This window comes from Mercurialis annua, linkage group LG1-X, assembly GCF_937616625.2.
Source record: "Mercurialis annua linkage group LG1-X, ddMerAnnu1.2, whole genome shotgun sequence".
In the NCBI taxonomy this organism is placed as follows: domain Eukaryota; kingdom Viridiplantae; phylum Streptophyta; class Magnoliopsida; order Malpighiales; family Euphorbiaceae; genus Mercurialis; species Mercurialis annua.
This window is the reverse complement of record NC_065570.1, coordinates 56,428,683-56,455,553: the sequence shown is the minus strand read 5'-3', so window position 1 is coordinate 56,455,553 and position 26,871 is coordinate 56,428,683. Positions and strand designations below refer to the sequence as shown.

The following is a 26,871-nucleotide window of genomic DNA, read 5'->3' as shown; positions in this document are numbered from 1 at the left end:
TTAAATTTTAAAAAGTCAATTTTTTTTTTCATTTTAAACTTTTAAACTTTACAAATGTAAAGTAATTTTAAGCAATTAATATAGTATTTAAAAAAAATAGTATAATATACTTTTAAAAATATAAATTTAATTAATGTAAGCAATTTTAAATTAAAGTATTTCATTATCAATGTATATAATAGTCTTGTATTTGAATCTCTAAAATATTATTAATTGAAATTTTGAATTCTTAATAGTCGTCGACTTTAAGGATACTATAAAAATTAAAAATTATTTAAATATATAATCTTTTTTCATAATTATTTCATTTTCAATATGTATAATTTAAAAAGTTAATTTCTAAAGAAAATCAAGCATACATATTATCAATTTTTTCTAATTGACATTTTAAATAGGACCATTATTTACCAAAAAACATTGAAAGAACCAAATACATCTTCTCCAATTCTTTTAATTTGAGCATTGTGGATAAGTTACATAAGTTTTAACATAGTAAAGGGCTTAACAATTACTTTTCGAGAAAATTACATCCTATAACTCATTTTCTATAAAGTTATACATTAGTGACTCATAAAATTATTTTATGCATAAATCTCTCAAATATTTTTGAACTTTTACATTTATACCTCATTTTATTTTGATTCCTATTTTACCCTTTATTAATAAATGGAGGCTATTATCCTCTAGAAAGCAAATCGTTTTTTCTCTAACGTCGGAGGAGGAGCGCTAGGGACGCTGCAACAAAGGGAAGAAGATGACGGATCCGCCATCAGAGGATGTCGCGATATAGACGGTGTTCATGCTCTGATATTTCACAATACGATGAAGATCCATTTGTCATCGGTGCTTTCGGAGCTTCGCAACTGGAATTATTCTCGGTTGGTAACTCTGGTTCAGGTCCTTCTACTGTTGTAAATATGGCGCTTTGGATTGTTTTTTTTTGTTTTGATTGTGTTCTTTTCATATTTGTTTCCTAAATGATAATGTAAAAAATGTTTGATGGAAATTTGAACTGTTTATAGATTATGACTTATTTTATTTAATATCTAATAATTTCTATTTGAATCCTAGGATGCTTAGCTGTTAGGTCTTTGATGATGGATTTTGTTGGTGTTTTATTCCAGGATTGTACTGGGTATGTCCTTAATTGCCATGTTGCTGCTTTAATTCGGGTGTGGCTCTAGTGTTGTTAAATTGTTAATAACCCTTGTCAATGTTGTTCTATTGATGGATTAGTAAATGATGAATTGCTTGAGTTTGGATGATGATTTCTGTTTGGTCTATTTTTTATAGATTATGACTTTTCAATGATGGATTAGTTAATGATGATTGTTTGAGTTTGATTGATGATGATGAAGAAAGTGTTTCTATTCATATAAATGATGAATTGATTTATTGTGTTATATCTAAATCAGCATCCTTTCTTTGAAGGCTTAAAATTGGGCACTAATTAGATGTGTCAATCCTCCAAAAATTCCAGAATATTATGAATTTGGAATTCCGTACGAGTCATCACACGAAACAACTAACAAATACTTGCAGTGTGAACTGAAGATATAAGAGAACACCTTGAGTTTGAGTTGTACTAAATGTATTATATCTTCTTGTTGTAACTTGTAACTATAATGGCGCTTATGTTGTAAATTTAATTGAGAATATCACAGTGAAGTTGTAATGTGGACGTCGCTGAGCTGCTGAACAGTTGGCAATGATGATGATATGTTGGTCTATGTATAAACATTGTCTTGTGAAATCATTCATTTAGCAAATTTCTCTCTTATTTGGAAAAGAAGTTGTAAATCAGTAAATGGATATCAAATTTATGCAGATATGACTTTGGTTTTCTTGTTTCATCTACTTTGAACTTATTAATATTTCATTTATGGGATACAATTTCTACTGAAAGAAATGTTTCATAGTCTTTTTTTAATATTTTTTTTAATTTATAATTTATCATCAACTATAAATAAACTTCAAATCAACTCTTAATTATTTAATATTAATAACTAACTAATAATATTTTTTTATCTATTTTTATTTTATTTTATTAACACATTAAGTGAAAAAAATTTGAACTAATTTTAAAATTGGCTTTAAATTTAATGCCACTGTAAATTAAAATTAATTAAATGTCAACTAAAAATCAACCAAATATCAACCAATTAACTTTTCATTTTTTTCACGCGAAATAGTTCAAAATTATTATTACCATTTTCCTTCTCCTTAAAGTTGACTAGTATCGATTTCGACTGTTTCGACAAGTTTTTGTTGAAACTCTTCTTTTGAAATTTGGCAAAATTTTTGAGATCAATTGAATGTCAACCGGATATCAACCAAATATCAACCGAAAGTAAACCAAAGATCAACTGAATATCAACTTAAGATCAACCAAGTGCAGTTTTTTTCACTGATAAGAGGTCTCGTATTCGAGCCTCACTCCCAGTGGCGTAGCCAGGATTAAAAATTATGGGGGGCAAAATTTTAAATTTTTACATACAATATATAAAAATTGAAAATTATTTAATATAAGGGGGTCAACATGTGCTATTTTTCAAGGTAGTATGACATACTTAAAAAAAATTGCTTGAAAATTTTGTACTTTTTAAAAAATAAGAGGGGCAAATGCCCCTCTTATCTCTCAAGTGGCTCCGCCACTGCTCACTCCCCCCTCCCTATTTATTAAAAAAATTGTAATATTTTGAGAGGAAAATAATATTGCAAATTTAACAATTTTAAAATCAGTTAAAAATCAACCAAAAATTAACCAATTATTTATTAAGTATCGACCAAATATCAGTCAATTAAATTTTCATTTTTCTTCCGTATCACAGTATAAAATGGTTGTTATCATTTTTCAATTTTAATAGACTCCCTTTATTTAGGGATTACAAATAAGAAGAAAATGGATTTCGAACCTTTATAATTTCTAAAATTTGTATTTGATCTTGTTACACTGAATTCAAAAAATAAACTATAAGGTCGACAATTGTCAATTTTAATTTTTTTGATTTCTTTTAGATTTGTTGAACCTTTTTTTCTATAATTTGACTAAATTTAAAAGAGCAATCAAATGTCAACTGAAAATTAATAAATTTTCAACTAAAATCAACTAAATGTCAACCAAATACCATCCAGTTGACAATATAATATTTTCACTCGAAACAGTTCAAAACTATATTACAGCCAGCCTAATGCTATAAATGGAAGGAATTCAAGACCAAAACATCTTCAGAATATTTATTAGTTTATCATATTTTTGTCTAACGATGGAACAATTTATATCAATTTTAGATTTAAAAACATTTATTAATTTATCATGTGTTTTTATAATCATAAACTAACTCATTGTCAACTCTATAATATATATTTATTAGTTTTTTTTGTGTATTTACATAACTCCAAATCAACCCATTATCAACTCGATATCAACTGTACATAAATTAATTAAACTTAAAATAACCAAAACAAGGAGTAAAATCAAAACAATAGAGCAAACATAAATACAAACAGTTATAATCTCAAAAATAAACTATTAATGATTAACAATTTCTACAAAAACACATAAGAACAACAATAATTACATACATAAATAAACAAAAATGAAAATCGAAAACAGACCTACATAGTCTCCCTTAAAGAGGTAATTAGTCTCAGGTGCTTTCTCGCCTATCCTAAAAAGCTTAATCAGATCATAAAACTGTCCATGAATATCGCCGCAAACAGTCACCGACATTTGACCGGCTTCACGTTCCATTCTTCTACTAATATCGCTCTCTCTTGACCGCATAGAGTTTTCACCTCCGTTTCTGGTAACAAATTGCACTCCATCAAATGCTCGATCTGAAGGTCTGAATCCTCGTGCGACAGCATCCTCTATCTTCTTTAATCCTACGGTTCACGCCAAAACAAGATAAAATCCACAAATTTTGAATCGCAAAAAAGATTCCAATGTTAATAAATTAACACTCTATAAAAATGGCATCACTTTGGGAGATCTGTTTTTTATTCACGTTCTTTTTGTGTTTTTGTCTAAAAAAATAGAGAAAATGAACCAGACATTTGAAAACGATGAAGATGCTAGTAAAAATGAAGGTTGAAGACAATCAGCATCAGTAAAGGATATCAACACCTCCTCTTTCCTCAGACGATTTCATTTGTAACTCTACTTTCTCCAGGCAACAAGTTCCTTTTCCGATGAACTAACAATTCTTCAAACTGATGACCTGATCTATTCTAAATCAAATCATTATTATTTAGCGACGGTGTTCCTTGTTGTGGGAGTGGAACTTCGGGTGGAGGAGTTGGAGGCGGTGGGACTGGATAGGTTGGTAGTGGTCTCGGAGTTGGTATCTCTGGAGGTGGTCGAAGTGTCGGCCGGAGATCAGCGGAGGTTGCCGTAATGTTATTCTTAGCAGGTATGTTGAGAAGGAGGGCATAAATGTCCTATTTTAAGAATAAGGAAGGGCAGAATTGTCCTATTTTAATAGTAAATCTCCTTGTTTTTAGATTTGAGGTATTTATGAAAAATTAATTTTTTTATTGAGAGATTTCTGTATATCTCTAATAGGTGATGTATTTATGAAAACGAATGGACTATTTGGGTGATTTGTGTGTTTAGCCCTTACTTTTCCAATGACTTAAGTAGCAATTTACCCCTTCAACTTGTAAGCAATGGGCAATTGACACACAAATTAACTTTGTTGGCAAATCAGTAGACGAACTTGTTGATTATGGGCAATTAGCCCATTTTGGCAAATTAACTTACAAGTTAAGGGGGTAAATTGCCAATTTAAGAGACAATTAACTTACAAATTGAGGGGGCAAATTGCCAAAATGGGGCGAATTGCCCATAATCATCAAGTTCATGTACTGATTTGCCCACAAAATTAATATATGTGTTAATTGCCCATTTTTTGCAAGTTCAGAGGGCATATTGCCACTTAAGTCCTTTTCCAATTCTTTTGACTTTATTAGGCCATAGGCCCATAGCAGATAGGTATTGCCTAAAGCTAAAGTGTGGCTATTTGTACTGACCGCCTGCCGTTTTGTTATTTTCCACATCTCATCAGTGCTATTCTCATTCATGATTTGTGTCGTTTAAATACTTATGTCGTTTTTCTTCAGTTTTAATTTATAGTATAATGAGTGTTTTAGATAGATTTATTGATAACATTAATGATGTATTTGATTATTTTATATTTTCAAGATAAAAGTAAAGGGTATATAAAAGAAAACTTATGCATTACATTTATCATATTCTTAATATGGTGAAAATGAAAATGTGATAAAAAAAAAATAGGACGGAAGAAGTATTTATTAAAAGCCCCCGATAAATTCCGTCTCGGATATTGCCTCGAACTTTGACCAAGTAAAAAGGATAACCGCAAAATTCAAATTAGTTAAATTCTATAACAATGATAAAAGAAAGACATGAGCAAAGAGACACATGATTATATGAAATTTTTAATATGGTCAAAATAATTTTATTTGTTTAAAATGCGTCATTTTGTGAAATATATCTTTAAAATAGAATGAATAGTCTAAAAAGTTAATTTTATGAATTGAAGTAAAATATATCCATAATTTTTTTGGTAAATGCTTAAATAGATTTATTTGATTGGTTCGGTTATAGAAAACACCATAATTTTAATTGAATTGAAATTCGAATATAATTATTTTAATTTATAAAATTAACGAACTAAACTGTTCAATTTTTTTAGGCATTATTTGAATGTCTTTTTTCTGAAATTCATAATAATTCCATTAAATGTTAAGCATAAATTTAACCACTTGAATTAAATATAAAATCAATAAATATATAAATATAGAATATTAAAGAATCATCACAACCAAAGTGAAAAAAACTAAATAAAGAGAAGATCTAGAGTGAATATATTTTTTAAGGGATAATTATAATATTGGTGTCTGAACTTGTTCAAAATTGAAAATTTAATGTCTAAGCAAATATTTAGATTAATTTGGTGTTTGAATCGGTTAAAAAATAACAATTAAGGGCCTGTTTGGTTTAGCTGTTTTTTATAACTGGTGGCTGTTAGCTATTGCTGATAGTTGTTAGCTGTTGGCTGGTAGACCACAAGTGTTTGATGAGATTTAATTAATTGTTGTTGTTTATATATAAAATAACCGTAAAGAGCATAATTTTTATTTTTATTTATTAAATGATGAATATATTATTTAATAAAAATATTAATAATTATTTTTTATAAGAAGCAATATTTAGTTTAAACTTATTTAGGTATTTTTTTTGATAAATTCACAAAAAACAATTTAAAAAATTATCAAATTATAGTTGTTTTAATATAAATAAAATAATTTTATATAATTTATAAATGATTAGAATATTTGAAAATAATTAAAATAATTTTATATATTTAGAAAACGATATACTCTATTAGAGGTAATTTTGTCCAAATAGTTAAAAATATTGAAACAGTTATCACCTGTTGGCAAAAAGTTCCAAAATAGAATTTTCTAAACAACAACTGTTGGAGGTTCAAAAAGCTCTAGAAACTCTAAAAAGATTCTCACCAAACACTTTGATGGAATTTTTTTGAAAAATAAAAGTGAAAAATTCCAACAAAAAACTGAACCAAACACCCCCTAAGGAGGTGTTTGATAATCCAAGTTATTACTTAAATTAATATATTAAGCACTTAATTGTTTTAAGTTGGTTTGATAATTCAAAAAAGTTTAACTTAACTTATTCAGTTAATATTTAAAATAATAAGTCAAAAATTTTGACTTATTTTTTTTACTGAAAACATTAAGTTATTAAATATTAGTTTTATCATTAAATAAACTTTATATCCTTATCACTCACAAATAAATATATTTTATCTTGCAGTTTTTTTTTTAATATCACAATGAGTGTATTATGTTTAGACCGGCACTTAAAATTACAAAGTACTATGTTTTTTATTAGAAATATTATATTTTTTATCTTTATTTTTTTATAGTCTATATGTCATTGATTTAATATTTCCACTTTTTAATATTATTTTGAATTTCTATTTGTAATTGATGGAAACCGAACTCCAACATAACTATAACGGAACCAAGTAATATACGATGGGAGAATCCTAGCACTCGTCTAAAAGGCGAAAGCCTGGTGGTATCAACATCCGATTTCATGAGATTCACCAAACTTGAAGATTATCAGATTTAAATAATTTTTCAGAATTTTAAAAACTAATATTTTATTTTAAGAACTAATTTTCAGGTTAAAGGGGAGCATTGTTATAATCTATAAAGATTAATTATCAACATATGCAACTAAAATTTAATATTTTTATTTATGATACATGTATTATTCATAATATTTTTTTTATATATATTATTTATTTATATTTTAAAAATTTAAATAATATATAATTTATAATTAGTTATTTATTTATTTTTTAAAATATTTAATTTTTAAATATTTAATATGTAAATATAATAATTTTAATAATATTCAATAACTGCAGACTTGCAGTTATCAAATAGACTTATTCAATTCAGCACTTAAAAAAATCAGCAATTATTATTTTCAGCACTTAAAATTCAGCACTTAATTTTTAGTTTTATCAAACACAGCCTAAGTGTTGTTATCAACTCACCTTAAAAAATGTGACATGTATTTAACTTGATATTAAAGATTGAAAGAGAGAAATTTATCAAATTTTGACAAAAAAAAGACCCTAAAAATGCATAATTTAATTATTAGTAATTTTTTAGTTCATATTAATTAATAAGAAAAGGTCATAAATATATCCCTAGTGGATGGAAATATTTGATTTGAAAATACATACTGGAAAATATTTAATTTGATAATTTCTTCTTTTTTAATTTATATGTCAAAAAAATATCAAGTTTTATGAATGTTCTTAGTTTGGATGTCAATTTTTTTTTAATTTGACCAAAATTTTAAAACATGATAAAAGATGAAAATCTTTTTGTGTTGCTGTTATTCTATATTTTAAAATTTTACGGTTTAATTGCGTAAAAAAACCACAAACTTTAGCGCGTTTTGCAAATTTAACATAAATTTTTAATTTTGGCAAATTAATACAGAAACTTTTAATTTTTTGCAATTTTAGCACCGATCGATTTTCCTTCAAAAATTAGAGAAAAATGTTGATGCGTACACCAAAAAGTAATTGGTTATTTTGATTAAATCGATAAAAATATATAAAATATTTAGGTAATCAGAATTTTAAAACTCTAAAAGTTAAATCTCTTTTAACAATTTAAAATGAAAAATGAACCAATGAAATTTATTGATTATTTTGATTAAATCTGTAAATATATTAAATTTGATAATTTTAAATGATAAAAATATAAAAAAAATTCAGGTAATCAGAATCTTAAAACTCTAAAAAATAAATTTCTTTTAACAAAAGTGAGCCAAACTAATTTAATTAAGTATCTCTCTCAAAAGATAAATTAATTAATCATCTGCTACAATATTACTAAAAGGGAATCGTGCAAGACGTGTCTAATTACCTGATAGCTTATTACAAGCATTGCATTAAATATCTAAATCCAAGCATTTAAATTTAATTTAAAACACCTTCATCTCTCTAAAAATAGTGCTCTCTGTTCTCTCTAAAATCAAAAAACTATTTTTCTTCTTCATCTTTTTTAAGGATAGGAGAAGATGATTTTTCCGGTTAAACGGAAAATCATTTCCTCTCCGCCCATAATACTATTAATCGCATATATACTCTTCTTATTTCAATAAGTGTTGTTCTAAGGTGTTTGTTTAAATTTTATTTTGATTAAATAAACTTTTGAAGTCTTTTATCTTCTTTTTAATCTATTCAAACTTTAGATTTATGTTGTTGTAGATCTAAAAATTGGAAAATCACTTATGGATTTATATTAATGATGGAATTTAAAAAGTTTGAAACTTTAATAATCAAGCGGTTTCAAAATCGTATTTTCAATTTAAATCATATATATTTTGGGTAACCTTTTAATGGTTGAAAATGTTCTAATCGATGACTGTATTAACAGCTCTTATCATTATTTTAGAATAGTTCTTTTAATTTGTTGAAGAACCATTCATCTATATAATTTCTATTCTCATCAATGAAAGTTTTAGCCTTTGTTAAAAAAATATATTATAAGTTAAAAAAAAAAAAAGATGACGCTCAGACACCAAACATTGATATGAATGGAGCAGGGTATATTCCATAGCTCAACCGCAATTGCAACACGACGAGATGTTCTATTTTAATGGCTCAAGTCATAAAAATATCATTGCATTTATTTAGTTTCAGTATGTAATTTATTTAAAAAAATTAGAATTTTTTTTATGGCAAAAAAATGCGCTTGACACTCACCATAAACTATATGTAAGATTGAATTTAAATATACACCTTACCTAACATGTTAATAAAGTAAATCACATCTGCAAAACGATACTGTCTCATTTTTTTATATAAATTAAATTTTATAAACAAATTTTAGATTTCAAAAAAAAAAATAACAAACTTTAAAAATAGATGATATAAATAATTTTTTAAAAATATATGTTTTTGTCATTTTTATAAAAAAATGTATAAAATTTATTAATCACATAAAATACGACATGACAGATAATTTATTATATAACGGTCGTTAAGATATATGTTATGATTTTCATTTATAAAAAAATTTATTAATAAAAAACAAATAATATAAAAATATATGTAATAATAAATTTAAATGAGCAATTAGAGAAATAAAAATATTTAAAGTACATCCAATAATATAATAAATGAAATTGGCATGCCAACACATAAAGCCATATCCTGCCAATGCCATGTATGGTAACACAAGAATAATTCCAAGTGAGTTCGATTTTCCATAAAAAAAAAGACCACTGTTCATTTTTTTTAGGCTTAATTTCTTAAAAAACCCCCACCTTATATTTTTTTTTCGTTTATACCCTGACCTTGTAAAAACACCATTTGTACCCAATTTTGAGTTTTTATGTTTCATCTCTACCCAAAAGCATTAAATTGTACTCTTTTCATTTGAAAAAAAGTTTAAAACAATCCTTCATTTTTAACTTATATACGAATTAGATATTAATGTTATTAATTGTACAAAAATACCATCTTTTTCAAAAAATTAAAAATAATAATAGTTTTTTTAATTTTTTTTAAAAATATTTCGAATTTTTTTTTATTTTTTTTATTTTTTGAAAATATTTCCGACAAAAAAATTAAAAATAATAATTTTTTTTTAATTTTTTATTATTTTATCAAATTAAAAAAATTAATTAATTAATTAGATATATTTGATTATTTTTAAGTTTAAGGATTTATTTGTATATTTTAAAATAGAAAAAAATATGTTTTAAATTCTTTTCCAAATGAAAAAAGTACAATTTAATGCTTTTGGGTAGAGATGAAACATAAAAACCCAAAATTGGGTACAAATGGTGTTTTTACAAGGTGAGGGTATAAACGAAGAAAAAGTGCAAGGTGGGGTTTTTTTAAGGAATTAAGCCTTTTTTTTATTATGCATTTCTAATCGCCGGCACTGAGCTATCATTAGTTCCACTATATAAAGTGACCAAAAGTAATAACACTTTGATCTAAAACTACAAACAAATACTTCCGTCAGTCTTTTGATTGTCTATCAAAAAAATGGATGCCGTCGCCACCACTGTCCTTCCGAGTTTGCAAGCAATGCCTTACGCCACTCCGGCAGCTGTGGGTGGTCTGTTCTTCTCTGTTTTCGTTATGAAACAATTCATAAACAATCGAAAGAAAACGCATGCAAAGCTTCCTCATGTACCAGGTATCATCTTTTTCTTCTGCCACCTTATCTGGTTCCTGTTTTTGTTTTTTTCCTTGAAATCATCAAAGATCAAATGGAAATTTATGCAAGTGGTCATGTTTTCGCAGAGGTACCAGGGTGGCCGGTGATCGGGAATTTGCTGCAACTCAAAGAGAAAAAACCCCATAAGACTTTCATGAACTGGGCTGATACTTATGGACCAATTTATTCAATCAGAACTGGGGCTTCTACTGTTATTGTTCTTAATTCTACTGATGTTGCTAAAGAGGTGAGTTTTTGTAACGCCTAAACTTTTTATTTCGGTTGATTGGTTATTTGATAATAGCCATTTGCATGGTGATCGCTTTAAGCTTTTGATGAGTTGATCGGTTAAATTTTGATAGATTTCTTTTACTCTGCTCTTTATTTACTGTACTGTTCCTTACGAGTGCACTGTAAGAGTTCCAAATCTTACCCTCATTCGGTGAAAATGACTTGTTAATTATTAAATTAATTTTTAAATTCCGTTGATTAGAAAAGTCCAAATTTTTTATTTGTTTGAGTCTGATTCTCCTGCCTGCTATGTAACTTACTAGTGTCTGTTTCTGCCGTTTGGTACCAGATTATTATATAGTTCAAGTTAGATGATAGCGCATTGTTGTGCGAGTAAGATTAATTAATAAAATAATAACCATATAATGTTATGATTCTAATTAGCAAAATTAAAGATAGTTTGAATAATTAACTATACTGAACTTACTGGTGATTAAACCATTGGTAAATAATATCAATCAAGACTGATATTGCAGTTTTGATTGATGAACCATTGAACTACTTAAATTAGCAATAGAAATTCCACCATATTTTAAGCCTGTTCCAAAAATACTAATATATCAGTTTTTGCTGTTTGTCTACCAAACTCTTGTAGCAATAAACTTCAATACGAAATTAATCAATACCAAATATACTTGTTACAGACTTATTGAATCATTTTTTGATGTTTGTTGCATTTATAATTTAGTTAGGAGTACATTTTATGGTTAAGGTCAAATGTTCTTGTAATACTCCCTGTATTGTGAAAACTAAAATATATGAATAATCTACACATGATTTATGAAGGATGGAAGAAAATATTACAAATTAAATACTCAATGATGAACTTTGCAAGTCATTGTTGATTCTAACTCTGAGATTAACAAAAATTCAGCTACCAATTTTAGATTAACGTCTGATTAAATTTGCACACTTTTTCAGGCCATGGTGACGAGATACTCGTCCATTTCAACCAGAAAACTATCAAAAGCTTTGACTGTACTTACTCAAAATAAATGTATGGTGGCAACGAGTGATTATGACGAGTTTCACAAGATGGTGAAAAGACATTTACTTACAAATGTTTTGGGTGCAAATGCTCAGGTTAATTAGCTGCCATTAAATATTTCTAGTTTCCACTTATCTATTCCTCTACCATTATTTTACCAAATCAAGAAGCTGATTATCTTTTCTTTCTAATCTATTTGGTTTATAGAGACGACACCGCCATCACAGGGACACCCTGGTTGAAAATATTTCAACCCTATTTCACAGTCATGCAAAGAAAAATCCTCAGCGAGCTGTGAATTTCAGGGAGATATTTGAGTCTGAACTCTTTGGATTAGCAATGAAAGAAGTGAGTTCTTCAATTCCCAAGAGGAAAATTATCTTTATGGAATAGTCTATGCTGAACCAAATGAAAGCTGAAACGTAAAACAGGAAAAAAAAACGGGTTTTTAAGGGGAATAAGGCTCGGCAAGTTTTCGTACAACATAAGTTTGAAAAATTTGTTGTCATTAACTAAATAAATATGAGATGATTATGCAGGCATTGGGAACTGATGTCGAATCCATTTATGTTGATGAACTCGGGATCACTCTGTCAAGGGACGAGATTGTTCATGCCTTGGTACATGATCCAATGGAAGGTGCAATTGATGTGGACTGGAGAGATTTTTTCCCTTATTTCAAATGGATTCCGAATAAAAGATGGGAAGCAAAAATCCAGCAAATGCATTATCGCAGGCAGGCAGTGATGAATGCTCTCATCAAGCAGGAGAAGCAAAGAATAGCTTCAGGAAAGGTTTATTTTCTTACTTTCCCTTCAATCTCAGATACAAATTTCCTTAGAATCATTTGTTGTTTGGTAATTGGTAAAAGCATTTGTGAACAGGAGGTGAATTGTTATCTGGACTACTTATTATCTGAAAGCACACTTACAGAACAACAAATAAGTATGTTAATTTGGGAGACAATTATTGAGACAGCAGATACAACTATGGTCACTACAGAATGGGCTATTTATGAACTTGCCAGGAATCCAAATTATCAGGTTTTTTCAGATGTTAAGCCTAGTTATTTTTATTATCTGCATATCTACTTAGCACGACAGCGCAAATCGAGAAACCCCGAAATGGGAAACAACAAAACAACATTTTTTTAAATAATAGCTTAGAAATATAGAGTTTTGAAAAGTTTTCTTGCAACATAGCTGCATATTATTTTGGAAGCCCTTTTATTTGTAATTTTATTATGTGATAGGATGCGCTCTATCGCCAAATCAAAAATGTATGTGGGTCGGAAAAGATCAAAGAGGAGCATCTGTCTCAAATACCATACTTGAATGCTGTTTTCCATGAAACTATTAGGAAATACAGTCCAGCTCCGGTTATACCTTTGCGATTCGCACATGAAGATACAGAAATTGGGGGCTATATTGTTCCTGCGGGAAGTGAGGTTTGTCAGATTATCCTAAGCCTTTTACGTTATGTCCGAATATTGTTCATCAAATTTGAGTTATTGATTGGATGTTGCAGATTGCTGTTAATATTTACGGATGCAACATGGACAAGAAGCGATGGGTGAATCCTGAAGAGTGGAATCCTGAGAGATTCCTCAATGGAAAATTTGATGCCATGGACTTACATAAGACAATGGCTTTTGGAGCTGGAAAAAGGGCGTGTGCAGGTGCTCTTCAGGCATCATTGATAGCAAGTACATCAATTGGAAGACTAGTGCAAGAATTTGAGTGGAGTCTGAAAGATGGAGAGGAAGAAAATGTTGATATAGTTGGACTCACGACTCGCAAGCTTCATCCATTGCATACCATTATAAAAGCGAGAAGACAATGAAAACGTCAATCGATTTGATGAATAAATGAAAATGAATTTCTAAGTGGATGTGGTAGTTGATATAAGAATTTCAGGCCATGGAGATAAACTTTCAATGAACATAACAATATAGCACATGTATTTGCATCACAAATAATAATAAATTTACAGTTCAAAATCCTATCCACCGCCAACTTTTGCATGAAATGTCCATTTGTATATGTTTTTGCTTCTAGCTGGTCAGGTAAATCCTGTCCTATGTTGGGCAAATGTGTCAGCATCCCATGTGAAGAAACAATCTCAGTTTGCTGCTGCTGAGGTTTCACAATGCAAACATTTCCACAGCAAGTTCAGGCTATAATTTGAACCCTATTAACTCTGCGTAATAATAAAACAGATATTGTGCCCAAGTGATGGGAAACAAGTGGGGAAGTGTTTTCTCACATAGGCCCAGGACATGAGAATGGGGCCATGGCAGTGCAAAATTCTTAAAACCCAACGAGTTTTGCAGTTATGTACAATCTGGATGTGCAAAATTCAAGCACGTTCGATCTTCAATTCCCAGCTCTGATTGAGACAACTCTATCAGTTTCCCACAAATGGCACATGATTTTGGTGTGTGGGTTTGGCTTTTATGACTGTTTAATGTGTATATGCAAAAGAGGCAAGGTGTTTGATTCTTTGATGCTGAAGAACTCTAAAATGGGTTGATGTGTTTGATAAAAAAATTGAATACCGGACAGAGAATCTTGGACCGAAATTGGGCTAACCGGCTCGCGTGTTTGCTTACGTACAGTAGGGTAACCTCCGATTAACTGCCACGCGTACAATACCTGCCTCCTTCCCAAAGGTCAGGTCTGTCACAATGCACAGTAGTCAAGACACACTGAGTCTATAGCTAGGCCCAAAGGCCAACCCTGTTGTGTTTCAGAAGAGAATAAGTGAGTTCAAAGAATCCCACAGATCGAGACTGTAGAATGAAATGTGTAATCTTGGTGTTGTTCTACGGCGGAAAAGCCAACCATATTACCCAATTATAGCTAACCACGCTGCCCAACATCCCATTATGCTGTCTCCCTTACCTTACTTAATCAGACTCAAAAATCCTTTCTTCTCCTTCCAAGACTTGTTCTTCACTCCACCTCTTGCTACGATTCCCAAAGTTCAATACTTGTCCTATTTATGCAACTTGCAAACCAGATTAGCTTACGGTTTCAACTCATAAGACAGAAATTAACCAAGTTTTCTCATTCATTGCGGCATTTGATCGTGTAATTGAGTCGAATAATTCATGATCAATTCAAATAAAACTAAAACTATCCTAAGGAAATATCGAAGTCTAAATTATGTGGATGTTAGTATAATAAATACTCCAATTTTATATAGTACATGTACTGAATCATCCCTGTACTATCTTAGCCAGGCCTTGAAGACAAAACAAAACCTATAAGCAAACAGTGGCAAGCCACGCGTCTAAGCCGTCATTACAGCATGGTACAGTCTGCTCAAAACTCTCCCCCACCGCCTTCCTCTCCTAGAAAACCATAACAAAAAGGTTCCTTCTTATAAATACATTCATTCCTCTCTATCTCCAAAAAACCATTTGCTCTGTTTCTTTGAGTTTTCTGGCAAAAGATGCCGTCTGAATCGGATGCATTGATGAAGCACCCAATTGGACAGCAAAACAACACTCCTGGTCCACAAAGACTTCACCACCCACTTCCAAATCTTCACGAGTCACTCCTTTGCCCACGGTGCAATTCCGTGAACACCAAGTTTTGCTACTACAACAACTACAACATGTCTCAACCGCGCCATTTCTGCAAGGACTGTAGACGTTACTGGACTCACGGCGGCGCTCTTCGTAACGTCCCTGTTGGCGGCGGAACGCGCAAGAATTCTAAACGTCCTCGCTCCTCTTCTTCCTCCACCACCACTTCTACTACTTCATCTTCTTCAACTACTAATACTGGTAACTCTACTCGCTCGTCTCTGACTCCAACTACCGCTGATCAGCCTGATCAATCTTCCGCTCCAACTACTGGTGATCACCCTGATCAATCTTCTGCTCCAATTCCTGCTGTTCCTCATCGAACTGTCTTTCCGGGGAAAACTGATAGCTTGTTGGACAGTTTGAATCTGATTAAGAATATTAACTCTGCTCATCTGAGCCAAAATGGAAACTTTTTTCCGGTTTTCAACCCTCAGGTTCAGGGTCATGGGTTTATGGGTATGGTCGGATATGGTTCGGGTGGTTACGGGTACGGGTTCTGCGATGTCGGAAGAGGAAACAATTGGGTATTTCCAGGAATGAGCTATGTTAACGATGGTGGTGCTTTTGCTGGTTCTGTTTCTGGTTCTGGTGCCGGTACTGGTATTGGCAGTGCTGTAGAAGATGGTACTTGTTTAGGGTGGCAGCAAATGGGGATAACTAATGTTAACGGAGGAGGATTGGTAGCCGGAGATAATTGCGTAACTTGGCCTGGTCTTGGAATTTCTCCACCGGGAAAAGGTTCCAAATGAATCAATTTTGCTGTTTAACTAAATTTTGGACAATCAGAGAAGCTTCTTGGAACGCTTTTTTCTGTTTTTTTGGATCATGTCTGGTTTACCTAATATGTAGTTCCATTTTCCCAGTTAATCCACAGGGGTATAGATATATATATGACTTCTTCTAATTCGGATCAAAAGTCTCCGGTAGTTTTTTGTTAGGGTTATGTTGTAATGGCTATGTAAAGCTTTTTTTGGGGGTGATGGTGGTCTCATCGGCGGAAAGAATTTGAAATAGAATGGCGAAGACACAACTTTTATTATATTTGTTGGTGCTTTTTATAGTTCTTAATTAATGAATTAGTTAATGCTGTTTGTTTGGCTTTAGTTCGATTCTAGGTATACACACCTGAACTGGCAACAGAATAAGCTGATCGCACCAAACTAAGTTTCAAATTTCTAAGAATGTCTGCTGCTCTCGCGGACTCGAGTATCAAGAAAATAAATGATCAAGAATAAAGAGTTTTATTTCTGACATTACAGTTCACATTAGGGGTGTTTGGTTACCATAATAGTTCAGCCCAGTACCACTGTAAGTGATCATACGACTCTCACTAGACATGTTGAAGGGCCTGGGTGTTCGGCCAGGTCCGTCCCTCGGGCGCTAGATTTGGACGCTGATTTTGTGTTTCAAGCCCACTCTGAACTCGAAAATGCCTCTATTTTATGGGCGGATTCAGCTTTCACTTTTATAATTTTTTATGTTAATTTAAAAAAAGCAAACCTAAACCCGCTAAGTGTAAAAGCCGGGCTTTGGTAAAAAAAAAATATAAAATTGAGCTGGGCTCGTGTCCGGCTTGGACTTAAATAAAAATTAGTATTGTGTGATCTGAACTCAAATCATGAACAGGTCTTACTAATACAGAATGAATGCAATTTAGCTTTAAATTTTTTAAATGGACTTATTTGTTGCCCGAGATTAATTTTGGGACTAAATTTACATCTTTGTTGTTCTATTTTAATTTACAAGGCTATGACTACTTGATTATTGACACTAAAAATGAAATGCTTTTTATTGGACTCGGCATGACTACACTGAGTTTTGGGAGCCACCAAACCGTTCGAATCCTCTTTAAATCAAGGTTTGAATTTTATGGAACAGATAAAGAAGCAACATTTTAAATTAATGTCATCGAATTAACAGGTAGATATTTTCACAAAGAAAATTAACAGATAGGTAAGAGGGTGTTTAGCAGAGTAGTATGTATAAAGTTTCTCCATTTCTCCAAAATTGAACTTATCTTTTGTTTGTGCCTATGCTAGATTAAACCTGATATGTGTTTTATAAATTAGGTTTAAATGCTTCAAAAATCACGAACTATCGCGTGTTTTTTATATTTAACACGAATTTTTAATTTTGACATAAAAAACATCAAGTATCAAATTTTTGCAATAATAAATCGCCCCGTTTTGGACATAAAACGACACCGTTTTTCAAAGAAAATGCAAATATGGTCTTATATACAAAAATTTGATACTTCATGTATTTTTATGCCAGAATTAAAAGTTCGTGTTAAATACCAAAAACACATAAAAGTTGGTGATTTTTGGTGCATTAAAATTTTAAAATTATTTGGAAAAAATGAGGATAGAGTATGATTTTAGGTCATAAAAGTAAAAAAGAACAATTGTTTTTTTATGAATAAGAACAATTATTTTGTTTGTAGGAAAAGGAAAATAATTCGTAACTTTTTATTACCCTTCCAATTATGAAAAATTGCTAAGGTTTAAACTCTTGCTTTCTAATATCTCAAAAGTTATTTGATTTTCAGATAATCAGATACTCTGAAATAAATTTTATGAAGAAAAAAAAAGCATAATTGATTCCAGTCAGTTGGTAAAATATCTAAAATTCATTCAAATTAATTTGGCCAAGTTTGAAATTGAACTTTTCAATTCTTCATAAAATTGACTCGGCTCGATTATATTCCAATTTATAACATGGCATTTCCATGTATACATATTAGCTGATAATTAAAATATCAATAACCATCTCCAACATAAACATTTCTTTGTCAGCACCGGTACAATATTGCACCAAGACAATGCCAAGAAAAGGCAGATAACTGCAATTAAACATACAACATACAATCTAATACTATGTGATTATAACATAAAACTTCCAATGCTTACTAATTGGGTGGCTTGAAGAATTTCAACGTAAGTCCACTGTTCACCATACTCCACACACCTCCAATGGAAAAGGCTAGGCTAAATGCAATACCTAACCAACCCAAAATCCAGTTGAAATACCAATTGAAGCTGTACCTGCAAGGTTTTTTAATGAGCACCCACATGAAGCAAGGATAAGCAAATGTGACCGGAAGGGTCAGTCCGCCCAATAAACCAGCAAGACTCGATAAGAACGGAAGTGCAACGCCTATGAAGAATGATATAAATCCGTAGAACACTCGAAATCCTGACCGAACCCAGATTGAGCATGGCCGGTTGGTTCGGCTTGTGTAACCGGCTTCAAAGCTATCAAATACAGGCATTGAATATATCTGGAAACTGCTCAAGCAATTGAACACTACTAGAAGAAATGTCATTGCGAGAAGTCCTCGAGGGATATCGTGGCTGTGGAAACCGTATAAAGCGTTTAGAATTCCTCCTGTAGGCATCTGAAGCCGAGAAATAAACATCATCAACGTCAACGAATAATGAAAACTCGAGTGTTGCGAAAATAGAAGACAATAAGCAGTGGTAAGGAGCTTTACAAGATTTCCATAAGCCCAAAAGCCTCCTATGGCGATAGGGAACAAGCACATGGCAATGAAGAAGTACGAAACTTTGGCTCCTTTCCACATAGGTACATGAGCCGGGTGCTTAAACGTCGATGGCATTGTTGCCTGCAAAACACCGAATGCAACTTCAAAACTAAAGTATCAATCCAATACAGAAAATGCTGCAATTCCTACTAACTCATTGTAAATTACAAAGTACCTGAATCTCGAGCACTAGATTATGGCCTCGGAAAGTGAAGGCTACAATGCCGAGCGCATTGAGAGCTGAAAAGACGGAAGCGTTAAACGAAGGCAAGGAAAGAGGTTGATACGAGATTGAAGGTGGCCTTTGTTGACTAACAGAGAGCACCCACACCATAGTGGAATAAGTTATTGCTGTTATAGCACCGATAAGCGAGAGTCCCGCAATGGAATTAAGGTTCGGAAGCTGCGATAGAACAATGCATAGAGAGGTGAATACCAGGTACCATTCTACGGTCGTTAGGGGATTCGATGTACAAAGAGGCCCACAAACTATCTGGAAGAAGAGTTTCATGGTTTCTCCTCCTATCAGTATTAAAGCTGTTGCAGTTCCAGCTGACAAATAAACAGTTGGAAACAGAGCAAGCCAAACGCCTAATCTTTCCCCTGCAAACAACAGAAAAGAGAACTCCTCATCCACGAATTCATAATACTATATTTAGAACTGAGTTCACCAAAGAATTGATCTCTGCTGATCGAAGATATTAATACATTACCCTACGTGTCACACTATAAATGAATTCACAATCGTACATTGCGTAATCAGTTTACCAAAGAATTTCTGTTAAAATGTATGCTTACCAAATGCAGCTTGTGCAAGCTCCACATATCTGTTATATCTTTTTCCAGGAACTGCTTCATGCAACTGAACAAGAATCCATAGAGTATAAAGTTGCCAGCAATAGGCTATGGTCAAGGACAATATGCCCCAACTCCTGCAGAAATCACAAAAGGTGACAAATTTACTTCCTCTAAACATAGTGGTCAATTTTCATTTACACTGAATTAAAATTAATCATAACCGGGTCCGTAAAATATTATTTCATATATCGAAATACTTATTAAAAAAGAGTTTTAACAGTTTGTAGGCATGGCTATCTGAAGCATGAATTGCAGTAAAAATAATTGAAAAGAAAAAAGGTATGCAAGTAACCAATAACAGCCAGCAATCAATTAGAAATGAGGTATTTGTATGAATCAAGCCAAAAGCAGAAAAACAGAATTATGAAAGGTCCCCATTTGCCATCATCACTTTCACTAGAATAATTGAGCTTCTGCAAGTAAAAGTTAAAAAGAAGAAATGATTTGGTTCAATTGTTTTCTATTCAAACCATATCTTTGATAAATTTTGACAAGGCTAAATAAGGTATAGGACCACTACCCATATGCTTTAAGTCAGATTCTGTTGACTGTACAATTAAATGCAAGCACCACAACAGTGCATAATTACAAATTATCTTTTAGATTAAACTTGAATACCAGGTACCATTCTACGCGTTCTTTAAAAAGTAACTATCTTTAGCAAAGATTGAACTTACACAAAAAGAGATGTAGTAATTGGACTTAATAACAAGCTTAAGATTAAAAAAATGCAGATTAAGTAAGAGAAACATAAACTTGAAACGTTATCAGAAGGCCATTACAGTACATATTCATATTCAAATTCATGAATGCGTAGCATATAGTGATGGCTAAAATGTATATAGAAAATCTAAATGAACTGTGAAAGAAAGAAAAATTACCAGCCAAGGAAAGCAAAGGCAACAGGAAGAACAAGGGCTTGAAACCCTACACCAGCATTAAGATTATGAAACGCAGCGTAATGAGCATTTCCATTACGAGACTCGGTAATAGGAAGCCAAGCATCTTGTGGGTTAAGCTTCGTTAAATGACCCATCTCCTCCAAATACCCTTTCATGTTAATCAATACCCTCTTCATCGGCGTCCCAATAGGACTCAGAAACCTCGGGGATATAAACGACGTCGGAGTCCATGCGTTCGACGATTTTGCTTCCTTAGAAGGCGGTCTGGGCGATCTTTGACCTGAGGGAGTTAGAATCTCCGGCGTGGAAGCACGTGGAGTCGCCGGAATAGATATTAGCTCCGTCTCTGGCCTTTCCTCCATTTATCTCGAAAGTTTCTACTTTGAGTGCAGACTTTATTAGTTTTTAGAGTGTCTGTCTCAGTGTCTGCGGAACTGAAGAAGAGGAAAATGAAATGAGGTTGGTGGTAGTGTTATGTTAGCAGTTCAGACATGAAAGTTTGCACCACTTAGGATCAGGACCGTTGATTTTAGAATGGTTGCATGAGTTTGTCTGAGTTGGTGGTGTGATGTGTGTCTGCTGAGACAACTATAAAAAAGACTGAGCCCTGAAGTTGACTGTTTCAATGTTGATTCATGGGTTCTTATAGTAGTGGTTAGGTTTATGTACGGTTGCATTTGGTTTGGTTGGATTTGATCCGTAAAAGATAAAATTATACTATGTTAATTATTTATATAGATAATAGATTTATTTTATTCATATAGATTTAGATTAATATTTATATATAAATATTAAATTAGTACTCTTTTTATTCCAATTGATTAAGACTAGTTTTTCTAATAATCTTTATTTACAGAATAATTTTTCTCTTTTAATATCTTTTATTATAAAATTATAAAGAATATGATGAATTTAACTAATCTGAGAATAAAAATAAACATAGAACTTATTTATTAAATTTGTATAAATAGTTTATAAAAATATTATTAATTAAATGAGACAAAGAATACATATTAACTTATAAATATATATACTTTCTTTATTCTGATTTAATAAAAAAATTATATTAATAATAATTGATGAATCACCAAAATAGATCCGAGCTGTAGTGACCTGCACACCACAAGCAAACAGAGGTCAGAAGGAACTCCGGTGGGGGTCACCGGACGTTCGCTCCGACGCTCAAGTAAGGTATTGAAGTAGAGGAAGAAGAAGAAGAGAAAAGAGTGAGTTTTCAGTTGAGAAAAAGAGAATTACCTAGGGTTTGTCCTTAAACCCTCTATTTATAGTTAGGGTTTAAGGACAAACCTGCCTTGCTGGCAGGCTGTGAGCCCAGTGGTCCCAGAAATCAGTTATGCTGACGTGGTGGAATATCCTTGCGGGAGGCACGGGTTGTTAGGTGTGTCAGAGGGAACATTCCTCACGTACCTGTCAGAAGATCTTCTGTGGTCCCCGGATCTGGTACACGAGCGAGCACTCTTTGGACAGGACCTCGGAGCCCGGATAACTTGGGAGTCAAGTTATCATGATTTCCGTATCTGGGAGCAGCTCAGAGCTCGGACCAGATGGTCCGGTTATTCGGGCTCAGAGCTCGGGTAAGATTCTTGGTCCGACCTTATCAGGCATGATCGTCTCGGATGATGTTTGAATTCCCATCGATCCGGTGACCCCCCAAGTCATGCGTTCTCTGATTTCAAGAAGGTCGGGAATTGTTACCAGGTCGGTGAAATGCTTGACTTAGCGATGTTCGTTCCTGGCGAGGTTGCTTCGCCCCTACTAGATGTGCTACGTTATCACTAGTCCCCCCCCAGTGCGTCGGATATTTATGTCCGAGATGGTAGTGTCCTTCGAGGTCTCAGTTACGTGACTGGTGATTTGATTGCCCTAGTATTGGTCAATGCTGACACCGGGCCGTTTGTCAGAAGGATTAGCTGGTGGGATGTGAAAAGACCTGTCCTTTCGAGCTGGTGAGCATGACAGCTGTTAGAGATGGGTCTCCTAGATGGCGGTTGTGCTTCAGTGCACGTTTCGTCCACGTGTCTAGCGGTTATTGCTAGTGCGGTTTCCTAGGAGACGTTTTAAATGGGAAGAGAGAGAAGAATTAAAGGCGTGTCCTTTCAATTTCCCTCTCTTTTCAGGTATAAATTTCGTTTTTCAAAAACTTAGGCACTTTTTGCATTCTCTCTGAGCTTTTGGATTTTTATCTTCCTCTGAAAACAAACGCTCTCTGTTCTTCGAAGATAAACCGTTTGTTCTTCTCTTGCCTTGAGTTTCCATTGCTGCTTGCTGTGTGAAGGGTTCCTTGCTTCTCTGTTCTTGAGATTTCAAAGCTTCGTCGTCGATCGCGTTTGACGTTTCCAGTTATTTTTGTTCTTCTCCAGAATCTTGCTGCGTTTTTCACAAGTGAGTATTCTTTGCTTTTCCTAGATTTAGTGTTAGTTCTTTTGCTCCTGTTGTGTGATTTTTATTTTGCTATGTGTTTATTCTCTGAGATTGGCATTTGTGTATAAACTTTTTACCTTGGCTTGTTAGATGCTCTGTTCGTAGGGTTTTTGATATAATGTGTTTTGTAGATTCTGTGTTCTTCTGGTTTGATTCCATGTTTGTTTCTGTTTCATGATTTCGCTGTATTTTTGAGTTTTAGATGCTCTAGATTCTGTGTTTTCGTTGTGATTTTGATTTTATGTGCCTGAAATCTGGAAATGAATGTCCCGAAATCTGGGAATTCATTGTGGTGTTCTTGGCGTTCTGATGATTTCACCCCTTAGGAGGCTTCTGTTGATTCATGATTTGTTGTTTTTTTTTTTTTTTTTTTTTTTTTTTTTGGAAACTCGTCTCATCCGAGATTGTTTCTGCTTGGCCTAGGTATGTCGGGTGAATTGTCAGAACGCGAAGAGGGAAGGGGTTACGATGATGACGACATGGGGACCGACGAGGTATCTACGGAATTCCATGTCGTCCGTTCTGCCCGAGCAAACTTTTCCGAGGTGGAGGGAGTAGGGACATCGGCTCCAGCTCCCGCCCAGAAAAAGAAAGGGAAGAAAGTTGTTGCTGATGCTGGGGAGAAACCTGAGGATCGAGATTTGAAAGCATCGCGGTGTACCCCGGGCTTTCTAGCGGCGGTTCGTGCAGCGTTTGACATCCCGGAGGAGTACGGGCTTTCGTTGGTCCCGGAAGGACATCGGCTAAACGACGTTCCCCCCGAGAATGCCATTATGCTCACCCTGGAGCATCTTCAATCGGGTATACGATTCCCGATTTCTGAAGACTACAAGCGATTGAGCAACTATTTCGAGGTGCCTCTTTCGCAGATCCACCCCAACGGAGTTCGTCATTACTCCTGTTTTCTGAAGTTGTGTCAACAGACCGGGGTGAACGCCACGATGCGGCTCTTCTGCTGCTTGTACCTGCTGTCCTTGAAAGATAGGAATCATTTTGCCTATATCCGCTTCCGAGGTGAGAGGAAAGAGGTGCCGGGAGGGCTGATATCCGGGATCACTGACTCCCTGCGGGACTTTAAGGAGGATTTTTTTCAGGTCACCCATCCTACTGCCTTCCAAGGGATGGTGACTACCTGGGTTTTGAAATGCTATAAACCGGACAAGTGGTTCCATACTCCGGCCCCATTAGAGGTGGTCGACATGGTGAAGTTACGTGATGCTAATCCCACTGGGGAGAAGGCTCAAGCCGACGAGCTGTGCCCGAAGGTTGCTTTTGAATTTTGGAAAAGCTCGGGGCCTGCTGGTACCAGTTTATTTTTGGCTTGTTACATGTGCATTTTTTTTTTTTTTATTATTATTTTTACGCTTGCATGTCGTTGTCTTGCTGTTTTCTTGCCTGTGCTGGTGTCTGACTAGCTGATGTTTTTGTTTTGTCACAGTGAATACTTTGGACCCATCAAGGTTGGCTGGGAAAAAGAGAAAAAGGCCGGCGAGCCGAGGTGCCACTCCGGCGCCCCCTCCCATTACTCAGACTGCTGCGGATGCGACTTCTGCTCCGCGAACTGCAGGGGACCGGGAGGCCCCTGGAGCTGGTATTCATGTCGTCCCGCTCCGGGTGCAGCTGCCCGGAGGGATTGAGGTTCCCCCCACTGCGGAACCCGTTGGGGATATCCCCTTTGTGGACCTAGGTTCAGCTGAGACCGTGGTGGGGCCTCGGCAAGCTGAGGAGGTCCCAGAGAGAAGAGCTCCTGGGGAAGGTGGCCCGAGTGCCCCCAGGTCGAGACGTGAGATCCCGGATCTGCCGGAGATCTCCTCTGACACTAGCACCACCGCCCCCGGTCCCCAGACAATAACTCGGACAAGTTTTGCCGAGTGGGTGAGCCGACATAATGACGGGGCTCGCCCAACTCTGACCGAGATGGCCATTGCAGGGGATGTGGCCCGGGTGACCACGTTGCCCATAGACCTGGCGCATTACAAGACGTATAAGCCCGAGAATCTTCTGGCTGCGGTCTCCTCTCTTTGCCTTCAGGTATTCTTTGTTTTAATTAACCTTCTCTAAGTGTTTGTTTATTTTGTTTGTTTTTAATCATGCTTTGTTTTGACGACAGGCGGCTCAGATGTCCTATCTGGCGGACCAGAACGTCAACAAAAGCGAGGTGGACCTCCTTCTGGCTAAGGATCTACTGCTGTCGGAGAGGGCTAAACTCCGGGATGTTGAGAAGCGAGCTGCCGAAGCAGAGAGCAGAGCCTCCGAAGGAGCTTCCTTGGTGGCCAACTTGGAAAACCGTTTGAAGGAATCCGAGGACCGGCGGGCAGAGGACTTGGGGGTTTTGGAGTCCCTGCGAAAGGATGTTGGTCGTCTGGAGACCGAGAAGGTGGCTGAAAAGGAGGACTTTTCCAAGCAGCTTGCCGACATAACCCGCCGGAACGAGCTAGCAAGCAAAGGTCTCCGGGACACTGTGGACGACCAGAAGAAAAAACTGGAGGAGGCCAACAATCGGGCGAGGGATGCTGAGGCTAAGGTTGCCCAAGCGGCTACTCGGGAGGAGGATATGTACGAGGACTTCCGACGAATGCTGTATGTCGGGGAGATCCAGGTTGGGGAGTATGTAAGAAGTCGGTTCGGGGCTGATACCGATGTGTCAAGTTTCAAGTTGGATGCCGTGGAATTACATCGCCGGGCCAAAGAGCTGCCCGAAGATTACGATGTGCAAGCAGACATCGATGAATACCTGGCTGACGACCAAGATCAGGGCCCAGTTTAAAATAACCATAGTTGTATTTTGCTTTGTTTTCGTAATTTTTGAACATCGTTTAGTTTTTGTTTTATAGTTTTGAACAATTTTCCTTGTCTTTGTAAATTTTTGGGATGTTTGAGCTTTGAGCTCTTTTTGCTGGTTTGAATATTTCCTTTCGTATACTTGTTTTTTCTGAATGAATTTTTCCATTGTTTTTGTAATGTTGAGCTCCGAGCTCCTTTGTTATGCTTTGAATATTTTTGCAAAGTTGGGTCACTTTGGCCTTAGTATATATATCTTGTTTTTTTACCTGCCGGTTTGCCTGTTATCTTTCTGAATGAAGTTTTTCATGGCTAACTTAGCTTAATTTCCGAGCTCCTTCTAGTAGTATAAATTTTCTAGTTTCTATGTTGTTTTCATACGTGGGCTCTTGACTTAGACTTGGGATATAAAATGCTAGGGTAGGTTCTTAGTTGTTCATAGGTCGAGCTTGATCAAGTTGCTCGGCGTGGATAACTTGTTATCTCCGGATGTCCCGGGATTGTCATAGCTCGCAGGCGACATGCAGCCCGTTGGTGGCACCAAGCCCGTAGATGGCACATAGCCCGTGTATGGCACATAGCCCGTAGATGGCACATAGCCCGCTGGTGGCACATAGCCCGTAGATGGCACATAGCCCGTGGATGGCACATAGCC

The 26,871-nt window shown here is 34.4% G+C and overlaps 4 protein-coding genes and 1 long non-coding RNA gene across 5 annotated transcripts; 4 read left to right on the top strand and 1 right to left on the bottom strand.

Annotated features, from left to right (window-relative positions):
• The first annotated feature begins 523 nt into the window (after positions 1 to 523).
• On the top strand, positions 524 to 1,769 carry LOC126678393 (uncharacterized). Its single transcript, XR_007640705.1, has 2 exons — positions 524 to 878; positions 1,432 to 1,769. It is a non-coding gene; the product is annotated as an uncharacterized LOC126678393 (long non-coding RNA).
• An 8,792-nt stretch (positions 1,770 to 10,561) lies between these two features.
• Positions 10,562 to 14,098, top strand: LOC126665915 (ent-kaurene oxidase, chloroplastic-like). The gene is made up of 8 exons (XM_050358848.2): positions 10,562 to 10,794; positions 10,902 to 11,062; positions 12,028 to 12,189; positions 12,302 to 12,442; positions 12,634 to 12,888; positions 12,979 to 13,137; positions 13,347 to 13,541; positions 13,622 to 14,098. Exons 1-8 carry the CDS (start codon positions 10,641 to 10,643, stop codon positions 13,934 to 13,936), a joined length of 1,542 nt encoding a protein of 513 aa, XP_050214805.1. The 5' UTR covers positions 10,562 to 10,640; the 3' UTR covers positions 13,937 to 14,098.
• A 1,023-nt stretch (positions 14,099 to 15,121) lies between these two features.
• On the top strand, positions 15,122 to 17,101 carry LOC126665916 (dof zinc finger protein DOF3.4-like). Its single transcript, XM_050358849.2, has one exon. The coding sequence runs from the start codon at positions 15,551 to 15,553 to the stop codon at positions 16,436 to 16,438; it is 888 nt and encodes a 295-aa protein (XP_050214806.1). The 5' UTR covers positions 15,122 to 15,550; the 3' UTR covers positions 16,439 to 17,101.
• Positions 17,102 to 18,387: 1,286 nt separating this feature from the next.
• LOC126665595 (lysine histidine transporter-like 8) lies at positions 18,388 to 21,624 on the bottom strand. The gene is made up of 5 exons (XM_050358429.2): positions 20,973 to 21,624; positions 20,032 to 20,165; positions 19,409 to 19,836; positions 19,183 to 19,314; positions 18,388 to 19,086 (listed from the first exon to the last, which is right to left on the bottom strand). Exons 1-5 carry the CDS (start codon positions 21,353 to 21,355, stop codon positions 18,598 to 18,600), a joined length of 1,566 nt encoding a protein of 521 aa, XP_050214386.1. The 5' UTR covers positions 21,356 to 21,624; the 3' UTR covers positions 18,388 to 18,597.
• A 3,715-nt stretch (positions 21,625 to 25,339) lies between these two features.
• On the top strand, positions 25,340 to 26,355 carry LOC126663858 (uncharacterized). Its single transcript, XM_050356454.2, has 2 exons — positions 25,340 to 25,466; positions 25,546 to 26,355. Exons 1-2 carry the CDS (start codon positions 25,353 to 25,355, stop codon positions 26,200 to 26,202), a joined length of 771 nt encoding a protein of 256 aa, XP_050212411.2. The 5' UTR covers positions 25,340 to 25,352; the 3' UTR covers positions 26,203 to 26,355.
• Positions 26,356 to 26,871: the final 516 nt, after the last annotated feature.

Excerpts from the sequence above, each read along its gene's own strand:
- LOC126665915 (XM_050358848.2), top strand. The coding sequence starts at position 10,641 with ATGGATGCCGTCGCCACCACTGTCCTTCCGAGTTTGCAAGCAATGCCT. Across the intron at positions 11,063-12,027 it reads CTACTGATGTTGCTAAAGAG|GCCATGGTGACGAGATACTC; the intron begins GTGAGTTTTTGT and ends ACACTTTTTCAG. Across the intron at positions 13,542-13,621 it reads TTGTTCCTGCGGGAAGTGAG|ATTGCTGTTAATATTTACGG; the intron begins GTTTGTCAGATT and ends TGGATGTTGCAG.
- LOC126665916 (XM_050358849.2), top strand. The coding sequence starts at position 15,551 with ATGCCGTCTGAATCGGATGCATTGATGAAGCACCCAATTGGACAGCAA.
- LOC126665595 (XM_050358429.2), bottom strand. The coding sequence starts at position 21,355 with ATGGAGGAAAGGCCAGAGACGGAGCTAATATCTATTCCGGCGACTCCA. Across the intron at positions 19,837-20,031 it reads GCTTGCACAAGCTGCATTTG|GGGAAAGATTAGGCGTTTGG; the intron begins GTAAGCATACAT and ends TGTTGTTTGCAG. Across the intron at positions 19,315-19,408 it reads ATCTAGTGCTCGAGATTCAG|GCAACAATGCCATCGACGTT; the intron begins GTACTTTGTAAT and ends GGTGTTTTGCAG.
- LOC126663858 (XM_050356454.2), top strand. The coding sequence starts at position 25,353 with ATGGCCATTGCAGGGGATGTGGCCCGGGTGACCACGTTGCCCATAGAC. Across the intron at positions 25,467-25,545 it reads TCTCCTCTCTTTGCCTTCAG|GCGGCTCAGATGTCCTATCT; the intron begins GTATTCTTTGTT and ends TTTTGACGACAG.